Raw genomic sequence first — 16,433 nt, forward strand, 5'->3', positions numbered from 1 at the left:
GTAAACACTATATGACGTGATATGCATTATTATATACAACCTCTGGTATCGGTGATTACATGCGATAGTAGAAACAGTTGATAATACACAGTCTTGCATTATATACAGATCCCGTTATCTGTGAACACCGAACACCGTAATATAAGGAGCTTATTAATTGCACTGGTATGTTACTATCAGGGGCGTAGATCCTGGGGGATACATCCCCCTTCATTTTAGGTGAGGATATGGTGCATACAATCATCCCCCACCTACAGTTTGGTCTGTTGAATTGTTTTATTGCATCACAGGCCTACAAATTGTGTGTTTGTTCTTGTGATTCTCCTGTTCTTACCAATCGAATTACATAATTAGGCCTAGATGTAGGCTTTTTCAGTAACCGAAATGTACATCTTTAATATAGGCGTGCTTCTAAGCTTTTCGATTTAAGCGATAATTCGTATTTGTCAGTAGGCCTAAGTATACATGTAAGTATCGTGGCAACAAGATTACTCCGTGACTGCATGTTTACAGCTTTTAGGTTCACGTAATCAGAGATTACCAATTTGCAAATTGAACAGTCCACATAAGTAGTTGCAAAAATCATTCCCCATCAGGTGTAAAAATCTACGCCCCTGGTTACTATATGCAGAAACTGATTCATGTTATATCAGAGAAGAAGAATAAAGTTTGTGCTTTAAATATTTGGAAAACTAGTCAAATATAGTTTTATTCCTACTTTTTATGTTTTGTATAATGCCTTGCAAAAGTATTCACCCTGCCTACCAATAATGTCACATTTTGATGAAATATAAATATTGTAAACAATTTTTTAATGAAGTTGCTTTTAGTCACAAATCTAATGATGAAACCTAACAGTTATGTGTGAAGGATGTTGAATGTCAGCAAAATATATAAATTGAAATTTGCTCTCTGCATACATATTCAACCCCTAAGTCAGTACTTGGTGGAAGCACCTTTAACAGCAATTACTGCTGTGATTCTTTTTGTGATAAGTCTCTACCAGTTTTGCACAATAGGATGGTGTAATTAGTGCCCATTCTTCCAACAAAATTGCCTCAATTCTAACTAGTTCACTGGGGAACACTGATAGACTGCAATCTTCAAGTCTTACCATAAATTTTCTATTCAATCCAAATCAGAACTTTGACTGGGCCTCTCCAGGATATCCACTTTCTTCTTTTGAAACCACATCAGTGTAGCTTTGACCTTGTGTTTCTGGTAATTTGTCTTAGTAGAATGTTAATTTTTCAACCCACTTTTAGATTCTTGGCTGACTCAAGCAGGTTTTCCTCTAGGATTTATCTGTTCTTTGCACCATCCATCTTCACCTCAGCCTGAAAAGCTTCCCAATCTTTTGTGATGAGAAACAACCCCCATAACATGATGTTGTTGACACCATGCTTGATATTTGAGATTGTGCTAATTAGGTGATGTATTGTGTTGTGCTTGCACCAGATGTAATGCTTTGAACTGAGACTAAATAAATCAATTTTTGTCTAATCTGACTACAAAACCTTCCAACACGTGTCTGCAGTATTTTCTACATGCTTTATTGCAAACTCCATATCAGGATAATTCTTTTATAGCAATAGCTTCTTTCTTGCTCTTCATCCATACTAATCAGTTCTGTAGAGGGACTGGAATATTGTCGATGTATGAACACTGACTTCCATCTCAGACATGATACTTTGTAAATCTTACAAAGTTAATGTTGGCTTATCCAGCTGCTTAATTTGGAAGGATGGCTCAATCTGGATAGTTACTGAGTGGTATGAAGCACATTCCACTTCTTAATGATGGACTTCACCATACTCAAAGAGATAATCAATGATTTTGAATTTTTCTTGTAATCATCACCTGATCTATGCTTCTCCACCACCTTGTCCCAGTCTTATTTGGAAATCTCCTTGGTTTTCATTTGATTACACACAGACAAGAGACCATTACACTAACTTTGCAACCTTTCATATTAATCTTTTGTACCTGAACTGATTTAAGTTGACCATAGGAAAGGGGTTGAATATTTATGCAATTGAGAATATTTTAATTTTCTTTGAAAATCTAACCTACTTACATAATAGCATTATTTTTAGCTTTTTTCTGTTTAGATTAAATTTTGTATATTCTAAATATAAAGTCTTATTTAGACTTTTCAGATGGCAACAAAATGTGGAAACTTTACAGGAGATAAATACTTCTGCAAGACACTGAAGTTAAAATTATTAGTATTCTTTCTATTTTATTTTTTCAGTCATATAAGATGTGTAGTTCACTGGGCTTCATTAATGATTAACATAATTTCAGTATTTCTCTGTCAGCAATTCATCACACGTTTCACTTATGTTGGTTTCATTTTGAGCTATATGGGTTACTTTGGTTCAAGTTTCTGGTTTTCCAGGTAAATAGGAGTCACTCTGGCAGGTTTGAAGGCTCTGTAATGAGGGAAATCAACATTTTATGTACACTGTGTGAAATAGTTAAGATACTGTGTTACTTTACATACAAACATTATGGTTACTATAACTTTAGTGAACTGGTGTAGAACTGTTTTTATTAGCACACACATTTTGTTTACTTGATGTAAAAATATTAATGTCAATTTCTGACAATTATATTTAGTGCAACATGCACATACATGCAGTAAACGAGCTTTGAAGAAAAAAAAATAAAGCTTCAGAACACTTACGAGTATGGAGAGTTTGGTACACCAACAACCATTAACTGATTTTCTTTAATGTATATCCGCCACATGCTCTGTTTAAGCAAATATATTTTTGTTATTTGGAAAAGGTATGTGGTACTTAATTTGTTAATTGTTTGTGATTTAAAAAAAAAACTGTTTAAACATCACAGATAAATTTACTAATCTTTTAAAGTCCATGTGAAATATATTTTTTTGGTTTTGGTTTCTAAAGTAAATGGACTCTATAATTATTTTTATTATTTAATTGTTCCGAATTTATGCTGTTGTTATTGCAGTTTTACCAAGTATCCGATGTCCAAGACATGTTGAGCAGACACAGGAAATTATCTATATTGTCTCAGATGCAAATTAATTGTAAAAAGATTAATGTATCAGTCTATACCATAAATAAAAGAGCAGCCCTTAAGAGAAAATCACAATTAAAATACAGCAACATATTATTTTACTTGTAAAAAAGTTTGATAAGACTCAGACATTTAATCAGAGAAGCTCTCCATCACAGCTATAATACCACATTACACAAAACATCTCTTAAAACAAAGCTTTGTTATGAAAATTACCTGCAACTGCATCAGAACATGTGTTGTCAAGTTATTAATCATGTAAATTATTTACTATAAATAACATTTTTCATAATTTTTTTAAAAGAGAAGGGTGAGATATATTAAAATAACTCACTTTATGATGACCTCTGGCATCTAAGTCCCATATCCTGAAGCACTTTAAAGGAAGTATATATTTTGATAAATGAACCTTATGCTATTAAATGGATAGTAATTTTGTTACAAATACAGTTTACAGCCAACTTGTACAACTAAAAGGAATGTAGAGTATCATCAAATCCAAATTCAGAATACTGATATCAAAACACTAACAAAACCTCAGCATTCCCAAATATCTGACCCTGAGAAATCTACATTATTATTACTTGCATTCAGAGAATTTGAAGATGTACTTTCATAATTATCATTTAATGGAAATCAAAACCATACATGATATAAGCAAGAAACAGTAAAAATACAGATAGAAATATGTCTATTGACAAAATAATTGCTTAAAACAATTCAACTTTGAAAAATATGTGAACAAAATGTCAGTATTGTTTGTAAACTTTGATTAATGTGGTTGTTTAAAGCTTTTAAAATATAAATTTGTTTTCTATTCACATAAAATACGAAAGTTTTAAGGTTTCATAAATTATTCCAAAACTGTTTCAGATTACTTACTTTTGCAACTTCTAACCAAGTGGTAAAATCTTTAGGTGTGTTCATCTTTATAAACATTATATATACTTCCCCCTGCAAGTCAGAAATGACAAAAAAATGTTAAGATTACATTTGATTAAGATTATCAAATTATGTCTGTATTAACTTTATATTTACATTTGATGTTTTCACCTTTAAAAAATATTTTTGTAGGCTCCCAAAAGGGCACACTGGAGTATGAATACACCAAGTTGATTATAATTTTGTATCTCAGAATGGCTGGTATGAGTATTATCACTTTTATTGATAAGCAGAGAACAACGTTTTGACCTTCCTAGGTCTTCTTCAGATTAACCAGAAGTGTTTAGACCCATACCAGCCATTCCAAGATGCATTTTTATTTCAAGTTGGTTTCTCATCATCAAGAATGATTATAATATTGTCCTCTAGGTTAAGAACAAAATCTTACTTGGACCAACAAGACCCACATTATCTTTATTAATATCTGACACTTTGAATGTTTTTACCTAAATGTTTGATAAGTAACATAATGTTATTAATAATAATGTATGGAACACCATCTGAGACAAAAAAACACTGTTCTGTCCAATTGATATTTAGCAGGTGTTTGTAACACTTCTGTATACAATATGCATCATTTATTGTTCACTTCAGAAACACTCAATAAAGAGACAGTTACAAAAGCTCTAGGCACGATGAGGTGCTTGGTCAGAAGTAATGACATAAACTCACCTAGAGAGATGCAATGTTTCTAACAATAATTTCTTGTTAAAATTGTATTAAAGGCAAGTTAAAGTAAATATACTTTTATAAACACCAAGTGCATACCTTAGTCTCTGGTATAAAGTTTTCTTCACAAGGTGATTTGCTGTGATCCAAAACTATTCCAGTTCTGTAAAAACCATATCACATGAAATTTATTTTTCTTATTTAATACTAAATGCCAAAATTAATATAACAAATAAAACCATAGGCTTAAGCAATATCTAAGCACATTTGAATGACAATGATGTCAGGCAAAGAGATATGTTACAAATTATGTAGTTTAATTCAAGAACTTTCAAGTAAGGTTTGTTCCTGTTTGCCATACTAACATATCTAAAACTGAAACATATGATTTGGGAGATATATTATCAATACTGACCTGTGGGTAGCAAAAAAGATTTATAAGTGTAACAATGAGAGTATTTTAGTGACATAATTATCAATATCAATGATTTAACTGAAAATGTCCATAACAGCCCTTTAAAAGGAACAGTTTAAATAATTTGACTTGACACTTTGACAGTGCCTACAATTCTGAGTTATATAAACAGAGTTATATAAACAGATTTAATGTTTAATTTAATTCTTCACAAGAAGAAAATAACCATCAGAAAACCATATCTAATCTTAATCTTTCTATTATTAATCCTATGTAATTATCATATGTACTGGGTGTTTATAACTTTCACTGACCTGATTCAACTTCTCTTACCTTAATAGTTCCTCAAGTAGAATTTCATAATTGTCTTTCCTGAGGCTAGTATGAATCAGAGAAAAGAACTGATTTAAGTTATTTCAACTGTTCATGGTAAAGCATAATGTAATACATCTTCATAGACTTCCTTCATTTGGATAAAACTCTGTTAATTATAATCATTATACCAGTATGTACAAATATTGCTTATTATGTCTTTGGAATGTAATATACTAGAATATTGTGCATATTATATATTTATAAAGGTTATGGTGAACCAAGATGATATCAATCTGAGTACCAGTATGTAGTAATCTTCCATATTATGTTTTTTTGTACACTAAATAAAACAAGATGATATCAATCTGAGTACCAGTATGTAGTAATCTTCCATATTATGTTTTTTGTACACTAAATAAAACAAGATAATATCAATCTGAGTACCAGTATGTAGTAATCTTCCATATTATGTTTTTTGTACACTAAATAAAACAAGATGATATCAATCTGAGTACCAGTATGTAGTAATCTTCCATATTATGTTCTTTATACAGTAAAACAAGATGATATCAATCTGAATACCAGTATGTAGTAATCTTCCATATTATGTTTTTTGTACAGTAAAACAAGATGATATCAATCTGAATACCAGTATGTAGTAATCTTCCATATTATGTTTTTTGTACAGTAAAACAAGATGATATCAATCTGAATACCAGTATGTAGGAATCTTCCATATTATGTTTTTTGTACAGTAAAACAAGATGATATCAATCTAAGTACCAGTATGTAGTAATCTTCCGTATTATGTTTTTTGTACAGTAAAACAAGATGATATCAATCTGAATACCAGTATGTAGTAATCTTCCATAATATGTTTTTTATACAGTAAAACAAGATGATATCAGTCTGAGTACCAGTATGTAGGAATCTTCCATATTATGTTTTTTGTACACTAAATAAAACAAGATAATATCAATATGAGTACCAGTATGTAGTAATCTTCCATATTATGTTTTTTGTACACTAAATAAAACAAGTTGATATCAATCTGAGTACCAGTATGTAGTAATCTTCCATATTATGTTTTTTGTACAATAAAACAAGATGATATCAATCTGAATACCAGTATGTAGTAATCTTCCATATTATGTTTTTTGTACAGTAAAACAAGATGATATTAATCTGAGTACCAGTATGTAGTAATCTTCCATATTATGTTTTTTGTACAGTAAAACAAGATGATATCAATCTGAATACCAGTATGTAGGAATCTTCCATATTATGTTTTTTGTACAGTAAAACAAGATGATATCAATCTGAGTACCAGTATGTAGTAATCTTCCATATTATGTTTTTTGTATAGTAAAACAAGATGATATCAATCTGAGTACCAGTATGTAGGAATCTTCCATATTATGTTTTTTGTACAGTAAAACAAGATGATATCAATCTAAGTACCAGTATGTAGTAATCTTCCATATTATGTTTTTTGTACAGTAAAACAAGATGATATCAATCTGAATACCAGTATGTAGTAATCTTCCATATTATGTTTTTTATACAGTAAAACAAGATGATATCAGTCTGAGTACCAGTATGTAGTAATCTTCCATATTATGTTTTTTGTACACTAAAAAAAATGATATCAATCTGAGTAGCAGTATGTAGTAATCTTCCATATTATGTTTTTTGTACAGTAAAACAAGATGACATCAATCTGAATACCAGTATGTAGTAATCTTCCATATTATGTTTTTTGTACAGTAAAACAAGATGATATCAATCTGAGTACCAGTATGTAGGAATCTTCCATATTATGTTTTTTGTACAGTAAAACAAGATGATATCAATCTGAGTACCAGTATGTAGTAATCTTCCATATTATGTTTTTTGTACAGTAAAACAAGATGATATCAATCTGAGTACCAGTATGTAGGAATCTTCCATATTATGTTTTTTGTACAGTAAAACAAGATGATATCAATCTGAGTACCAGTATGTAGTAATCTTCCATATTATGTTTTTTGTACAGTAAAACAAGATGATATCAATCTGAGTACCAGTATGTAGGAATCTTCCATATTATGTTTTTTGTAGAGTAAAACAAGATGATATCAATCTGAGTACCAGTATGTAGGAATCTTCCATATTATGTTTTTTGTACAGTAAAACAAGATGATATCAATCTGAATACCAGTATGTAGTAATCTTCCATATTATGTTTTTTATACAGTAAAACAAGATAATATCAATCTGAGTACCAGTATGTAGTAATCTTCCATATTATGTTTTTTGTACACTAAATAAAACAAGATAATATCAATCTGAGTAAAAGTATGTAGTAATCTTCCATATTATGTTTTTTGTACACTAAATAAAAGAAGATGATATCAATCTGAGTACCAGTATGTAGGAATCTTCCATATTATGTTTTTTGTACACTAAATAAAACAAGATAATATCAATCTGAGTACCAGTATGTAGTAATCTTCCATATTATGTTTTTTGTACACTAAATAAAACAAGATGATATCAATCTGAGTAGCAGTATGTAGTAATCTTCCATATTATGTTTTTTGTACACTAAATAAAAGATGATATCAATCTGAGTACCAGTATGTAGTAATCTTCCATATGTTTTTTATACAGTAAAACAAGATGATATCAATCTGAGTGCCAGTATATAGTAATCTTCCATATTATGTTCTTTATACAGTAAAACAAGATGATATCAATCTGAATACCAGTATGTAGTAACTTCCATATTATGTTTTTTGTACACTAAATAAAACAAGATGATATCAATCTGAATACCAGTATGTAGGAATCTTCCATATTATGTTTTTTGTACAGTAAAACAAGATGATATCAATCTAAGTACCAGTATGTAGTAATCTTCCGTATTATGGTTTTTTGTACAGTAAAACAAGATGATATCAATCTGAATACCAGTATGTAGTAATCTTCCATAATATGTTTTTTATACAGTAAAACAAGATGATATCAGTCTGAGTACCAGTATGTAGGAATCTTCCATATTATGTTTTTTGTACACTAAATAAAACAAGATAATATCAATATGAGTACCAGTATGTAGTAATCTTCCATATTATGTTTTTTGTACACTAAATAAAACAAGTTGATATCAATCTGAGTACCAGTATGTAGTAATCTTCCATATTATGTTTTTTGTACAGTAAAACAAGATGATATCAATCTGAATACCAGTATGTAGTAATCTTCCATATTATGTTTTTTGTACAGTAAAACAAGATGATATTAATCTGAGTACCAGTATGTAGTAATCTTCCATATTATGTTTTTTGTACAGTAAAACAAGATGATATCAATCTGAATACCAGTATGTAGGAATCTTCCATATTATGTTTTTTGTACAGTAAAACAAGATGATATCAATCTGAGTACCAGTATGTAGTAATCTTCCATATTATGTTTTTTGTATAGTAAAACAAGATGATATCAATCTGAGTACCAGTATGTAGGAATCTTCCATATTATGTTTTTGTACAGTAAAACAAGATGATATCAATCTAAGTACCAGTATGTAGTAATCTTCCATATTATGTTTTTTGTACAGTAAAACAAGATGATATCAATCTGAATACCAGTATGTAGTAATCTTCCATATTATGTTTTTATACAGTAAAACAAGATGATATCAGTCTGAGTACCAGTATGTAGTAATCTTCCATATTATGTTTTTGTACACTAAAAAAAATGATATCAATCTGAGTAGCAGTATGTAGTAATCTTCCATATTATGTTTTTTGTACAGTAAAACAAGATGACATCAATCTGAATACCAGTATGTAGTAATCTTCCATATTATGTTTTTTGTACAGTAAAACAAGATGATATCAATCTGAGTACCAGTATGTAGGAATCTTCCATATTATGTTTTTTGTACAGTAAAACAAGATGATATCAATCTGAGTACCAGTATGTAGTAATCTTCCATATTATGTTTTTTGTACAGTAAAACAAGATGATATCAATCTGAGTACCAGTATGTAGGAATCTTCCATATTATGTTTTTTGTAGAGTAAAACAAGATGATATCAATCTGAGTACCAGTATGTAGGAATCTTCCATATTATGTTTTTTGTACAGTAAAACAAGATGATATCAATCTGAATACCAGTATGTAGTAATCTTCCATATTATGTTTTTTATACAGTAAAACAAGATAATATCAATCTGAGTAAAAGTATGTAGTAATCTTCCATATTATGTTTTTTGTACACTAAATAAAAGAAGATGATATCAATCTGAGTACCAGTATGTAGGAATCTTCCATATTATGTTTTTTGTACACTAAATAAAACAAGATAATATCAATCTGAGTACCAGTATGTAGTAATCTTCCATATTATGTTTTTTGTACACTAAATAAAACAAGATGATATCAATCTGAGTAGCAGTATGTAGTAATCTTCCATATTATGTTTTTTGTACACTAAATAAAAGATGATATCAATCTGAGTACCAGTATGTAGTAATCTTCCATATGTTTTTTATACAGTAAAACAAGATGATATCAATCTGAGTGCCAGTATATAGTAATCTTCCATATTATGTTCTTTATACAGTAAAACAAGATGATATCAATCTGAATACCAGTATGTAGTAACTTCCATATTATGTTTTTTGTACACTAAATAAAACAAGATGATATCAATCTGAGTAGCAGTATGTAGTAATCTTCCATATTATGTTTTTTGTACACTAAATAAAACAAGATGATATCAATGTGACTACCACTATGTAGTAATCTTCCATATTATGTTTTTTATACACTAAATAAAACAAGATAATATCAATCTGAGTACCAGTATGTAGTAATCTTCCATATTATGTTCTTTATACAGTAAAACAAGATGATATAAATCTGAGTACCAGTATGTAGTAATCTTCCATATTATGTTCTTTATACAGTAAAACAAGATGATATCAATCTGAGTACTAGTATGTAGTAATCTTCCATATTATGTTTTTTGTACACTAAATAAAAGATGATATCAATCTGAGTACCAGTATGTAGTAATCTTCCATATTATGTTTTTTGTACAGTAAAACAAAATGATATCAATCTGAATACCAGTATGTAGGAATCTTCCATATTATGTTTTTTGTACAGTAAAACAAGATGATATCAATCTGAGTACCAGTATGTAGTAATCTTCCATATTATGTTTTTTGTATAGTAAAACAAGATGATATCAATCTGAGTACCAGTATGTAGGAATCTTCCATATTATGTTTTTTGTACAGTAAAACAAGATGATATCAATCTAAGTACCAGTATGTAGTAATCTTCCATATTATGTTTTTTGTACAGTAAAACAAGATGATATCAATCTGAATACCAGTATGTAGTAATCTTCCATATTATGTTTTTTATACAGTAAAACAAGATGATATCAGTCTGAGTACCAGTATGTAGTAATCTTCCATATTATGTTTTTTGTACACTAAAAAAAATGATATCAATCTGAGTAGCAGTATGTAGTAATCTTCCATATTATGTTTTTTGTACAGTAAAACAAGATGACATCAATCTGAATACCAGTATGTAGTAATCTTCCATATTATGTTTTTTGTACAGTAAAACAAGATGATATCAATCTGAGTACCAGTATGTAGGAATCTTCCATATTATGTTTTTTGTACAGTAAAACAAGATGATATCAATCTGAGTACCAGTATGTAGTAATCTTCCATATTATGTTTTTTGTACAGTAAAACAAGATGATATCAATCTGAGTACCAGTATGTAGGAATCTTCCATATTATGTTTTTTGTACAGTAAAACAAGATGATATCAATCTGAGTACCAGTATGTAGTAATCTTCCATATTATGTTTTTTGTACAGTAAAACAAGATGATATCAATCTGAGTACCAGTATGTAGGAATCTTCCATATTATGTTTTTTGTAGAGTAAAACAAGATGATATCAATCTGAGTACCAGTATGTAGGAATCTTCCATATTATGTTTTTTGTACAGTAAAACAAGATGATATCAATCTGAATACCAGTATGTAGTAATCTTCCATATTATGTTTTTTATACAGTAAAACAAGATAATATCAATCTGAGTACCAGTATGTAGTAATCTTCCATATTATGTTTTTTGTACACTAAATAAAAGATGATATCAATCTGAGTACCAGTATGTAGGAATCTTCCATATTATGTTTTTTGTACAGTAAAACAAGATGATATCAATCTAAGTACCAGTATGTAGTAATCTTCCGTATTATGTTTTTTGTACAGTAAAACAAGATGATATCAATCTGAGTACCAGTATGTAGTAATCTTCCATATTATGTTTTTTGTACACTAAATAAAAGAAGATGATATCAATCTGAGTACCAGTATGTAGGAATCTTCCATATTATGTTTTTTGTACACTAAATAAAACAAGATAATATCAATCTGAGTACCAGTATGTAGTAATCTTCCATATTATGTTTTTTGTACACTAAATAAAACAAGATGATATCAATCTGAGTAGCAGTATGTAGTAATCTTCCATATTATGTTTTTTGTACACTAAATAAAAGATGATATCAATCTGAGTACCAGTATGTAGTAATCTTCCATATGTTTTTTATACAGTAAAACAAGATGATATCAATCTGAGTGCCAGTATATAGTAATCTTCCATATTATGTTCTTTATACAGTAAAACAAGATGATATCAATCTGAATACCAGTATGTAGTAACTTCCATATTATGTTTTTGTACACTAAATAAAACAAGATGATATCAATCTGAGTAGCAGTATGTAGTAATCTTCCATATTATGTTTTTTGTACACTAAATAAAACAAGATGATATCAATGTGACTACCACTATGTAGTAATCTTCCATATTATGTTTTTTATACACTAAATAAAACAAGATAATATCAATCTGAGTACCAGTATGTAGTAATCTTCCATATTATGTTCTTTATACAGTAAAACAAGATGATATAAATCTGAGTACCAGTATGTAGTAATCTTCCATATTATGTTCTTTATACAGTAAAACAAGATGATATCAATCTGAGTACTAGTATGTAGTAATCTTCCATATTATGTTTTTTGTACACTAAATAAAAGATGATATCAATCTGAGTACCAGTATGTAGTAATCTTCCATATGTTTTTTATACAGTAAAACAAGATGATATCAATCTGAGTGCCAGTATATAGTAATCTTCCATATTATGTTCTTTATACAGTAAAACAAGATGATATCATTCTGAGTACCAGTATGTAGTAATCTTCCATATTATGTTTTTTGTACAGTAAAACAAGATGATATCAATCGGAATACCAGTATGTAGTAATCTTCCATATTATGTTCTTTATACAGTAAAACAAGATGATATCAATCTGAGTACCAGTATGTAGGAATCTTCCATATTATGTTTTTGTACAGTAAAACAAGATGATATCAATGTGAATACCAGTATGTAGTAATCTTCCATATTATGTTTTTTGTACACTAAATAAAACAAGATGATATCAATGTGAATACCAGTATGTAGTAATCTTCCATATTATGTTTTTTGTACACTAAATAAAACAAGATGATATCAATGTGAATACCAGTATGTAGTAATCTTCCATATTATGTTTTTTGTACACTAAATAAAACAAGATGATATCAATGTGAATACCAGTATGTAGTAATCTTCCATATTATGTTTTTTGTACAGTAAAACAAGATGATATCAATCTGAGTAGCAGTATGTAGTAATCTTCCATATTATGTTTTTTGTACACTAAATAAAAGATGATATCAATCTGAGTACCAGTATGTAGTAATCTTCCATATGTTTTTTATACAGTAAAACAAGATGATATCAATCTGAGTGCCAGTATATAGTAATCTTCCATATTATGTTCTTTATACAGTAAAACAAGATGATATCAATCTGAATACCAGTATGTAGTAACTTCCATATTATGTTTTTTGTACACTAAATAAAACAAGATGATATCAATCTGAGTAGCAGTATGTAGTAATCTTCCATATTATGTTTTTTGTACACTAAATAAAACAAGATGATATCAATGTGACTACCACTATGTAGTAATCTTCCATATTATGTTTTTTATACACTAAATAAAACAAGATAATATCAATCTGAGTACCAGTATGTAGTAATCTTCCATATTATGTTCTTTATACAGTAAAACAAGATGATATAAATCTGAGTACCAGTATGTAGTAATCTTCCATATTATGTTCTTTATACAGTAAAACAAGATGATATCAATCTGAGTACTAGTATGTAGTAATCTTCCATATTATGTTTTTTATACAGTAAAACAAGATGATATCAATCTGAGTACCAGTATGTAGGAATCTTCCATATTATGTTTTTGTACACTAAAACAAGATGATATCAATCTGAGTACCAGTATGTAGTAATCTTCCATATTATGTTCTTTATACAGTAAAACAAGATGATATCAATCTGAGTACCAGTATGTAGTAATCTTCCATATTATGTTCTTTATACAGTAAAACAAGATGATATCAATCTGAGTACCAGTATGTAGTAATCTTCCATATTATGTTCTTTATACAGTAAAACAAGATGATATCAATCTGAGTACTAGTATGTAGGAATCTTCCATATTATGTTTTTGTACAGTAAAACAAGATGATATCAATGTGAATACCAGTATGTAGTAATCTTCCATATTATGTTTTTTGTACACTAAATAAAACAAGATGATATCAATGTGAATACCAGTATGTAGTAATCTTCCATATTATGTTTTTTGTACACTAAATAAAACAAGATGATATCAATGTGAATACCAGTATGTAGTAATCTTCCATATTATGTTTTTTGTACACTAAATAAAACAAGATGATATCAATGTGAATACCAGTATGTAGTAATCTTCCATATTATGTTTTTTGTACAGTAAAACAAGATGATATCAATCTGAGTACCAGTATGTAGGAATCTTCCATATTATGTTTTTTGTACACTAAATAAAACAAGATGATATCAATCTGAGTACCAGTATGTAGTAATCTTCCATATTATGTTTTTTGTACAGTAAAACAAGATGATATCAATCTGAGTACCAGTATGTAGTAATCTTCCATATTATGTTTTTTGTACAGTAAAACAAGATGATATCAATCTGAGTACCAGTATGTAGTAATCTTCCATATTATGTTTTTTGTACAGTAAAACAAGATGATATCAATCTGAGTACCAGTATGTAGGAATCTTCCATATTATGTTTTTTGTACACTAAATAAAACAAGATGATATCAATCGGAATACCAGTATGTAGTAATCTTCCATATTATGTTTTTTGTACAGTAAAACAAGATGGTATCAATCTGAGTACCAGTATGTATGTCAATCTGGCTACTGGTATGTAGTAATCTTCCAAATATTTCTTTACAGTAAAATAAGTTAGTATCAATCTAGGTACCAGAACTAGTAATATTCCATTTTATATTTTTGATAAAGGTTACAATAGAAGAAGATAATGTCAGTGTAAGTATTAAAATGAGAGAACTCAACATGGTTTAATAAGTGGTATCTCACCTGTCTATATCTTTAATCTGGATGTTAGGCTGAGTATTAAAGGCATGTTTTTTGAAATATACATCTTGAAAGTAAGAGTTCATGTTCAGTCCTGAAGAACCAAAATGGTATGTCCTAGATATGTCAGGGATAATACATTCTCGTCCTTTTCTGATATCTGGCAGTCTCATCCACATGTCCCAATCCCACAGCTATATGTGTGTAAAAAAACAAAGTTTGGGCAACTTGTTTGTTCAGAGTAAAATCTAGACATATATTGGTTTTGATTTTGTCTGTCAGATTGCTAACAAAATAAGTAATAAGTATGGTTCTTGACAAAATAAATAATCAAATTTAAATACAAAACAAAAGAGTGATAGTATTTTACTTTTTAATGCAAATATGAACACTGTACATTTGTCTTTTTTTTTTTTCTAATTAATGAGCTTAAATTCCAGAAAATATGCGTATAGCAATACCTCACACAATGCAGTTTCAATCAGTACAGGATTCACTACAGTGCAGTTTATAATTTGCAACTGATGATTCAATTAGAATTCAATAATTCACTATAATGCCACTATATTTTTAAGACCTGGGGCCCTTTTTATTATGGCTGACATTTTCCTAAAATTTTCTAGAATGATCTTCACAAATTTGCATCACTTGCTTATTCAAGATCTTTCTGCAAACCTATACAATTTGCATGTGCATTTATATACTGTACAGTATAAATCTGAACAACACTTGTTTTCAACAGCAGTCTAAGTTTGGCTTTCTCTTCTCAAGCATAGGTGTATCCTTTTTGCAATCTTTTCACAGTGATCCCTTTGTTATGAGTGAAAAAAGAAAGTGTGATTATACCGATTCAAAGAAACATAAGTGACTGACATCAGAACAAAAACTTGAAATCATCAAATGCCATGAAGAAGGTGTTTCATTTGCCAAACTCACACTAGACAAAGGAATAAATGAATCATCTGTGAGAAGAATTGTAAATGATAAACATCAGTACAAAGAGTATGGAATGGCTACCAAATTTTTTACCTCAAAAACAGTCGTAAAGAAAAGGAGCTCTCTAATGTAAGTCAAACGGAAATTCAAATGAAAGTTACGAGTCTTTTCATCACCCTTAAAGAAACATAATGGAAGAAAACAATGGAGAAGAGACAACTAATGAAATATTTTCAACAACCTGTGGCTGATTCTTTCATTTAAAAAAACTCTAAGGTATTCATAATGTTCACATTGTAGGCGAAAGTTCAAGTGCAGACAAAGATGCTGCTGAAAAATTGCCTAATGAATTTATAAAAATTATTGAAAAAGATAACCAGATTTTTAATGTTGATGAAACGTGTTTATTTTGGAAAAAAAATCTTTCTAGAACTTTTCTATCAGAAAACTCAGCCAAGGTGTCAAGAGATCGTTTGACACTTTTGTTCGGCGGAAATGCAACTGGA

At 29.1% G+C, this 16,433-nt stretch overlaps 1 protein-coding gene across 1 annotated transcript in view; it reads right to left on the bottom strand.

Annotated features, from left to right (window-relative positions):
* Positions 1 to 725: 725 nt before the first annotated feature.
* The window catches only part of LOC143223598 (protein O-linked-mannose beta-1,2-N-acetylglucosaminyltransferase 1-like), a 28,490-nt gene continuing 12,782 nt past the window's right edge, over positions 726 to 16,433 (bottom strand). Inside the window, exons 10-16 of the mRNA XM_076451752.1 lie at positions 14,995 to 15,185; positions 5,411 to 5,455; positions 4,762 to 4,825; positions 3,934 to 4,005; positions 3,386 to 3,427; positions 2,690 to 2,757; positions 726 to 2,435 (exon numbers count right to left, since the gene is read on the bottom strand). Of these exons, the coding sequence (XP_076307867.1) occupies positions 2,372 to 2,435; positions 2,690 to 2,757; positions 3,386 to 3,427; positions 3,934 to 4,005; positions 4,762 to 4,825; positions 5,411 to 5,455; positions 14,995 to 15,185 (546 nt within the window). The 3' untranslated portion in view covers positions 726 to 2,371. The remainder of the gene's footprint in view (positions 2,436 to 2,689; positions 2,758 to 3,385; positions 3,428 to 3,933; positions 4,006 to 4,761; positions 4,826 to 5,410; positions 5,456 to 14,994; positions 15,186 to 16,433) is intronic.

Source organism: Tachypleus tridentatus, chromosome 8 (genome assembly GCF_004210375.1).
Source record: "Tachypleus tridentatus isolate NWPU-2018 chromosome 8, ASM421037v1, whole genome shotgun sequence".
NCBI classification, from domain to species: Eukaryota; Metazoa; Arthropoda; class Merostomata; order Xiphosura; family Limulidae; genus Tachypleus; species Tachypleus tridentatus.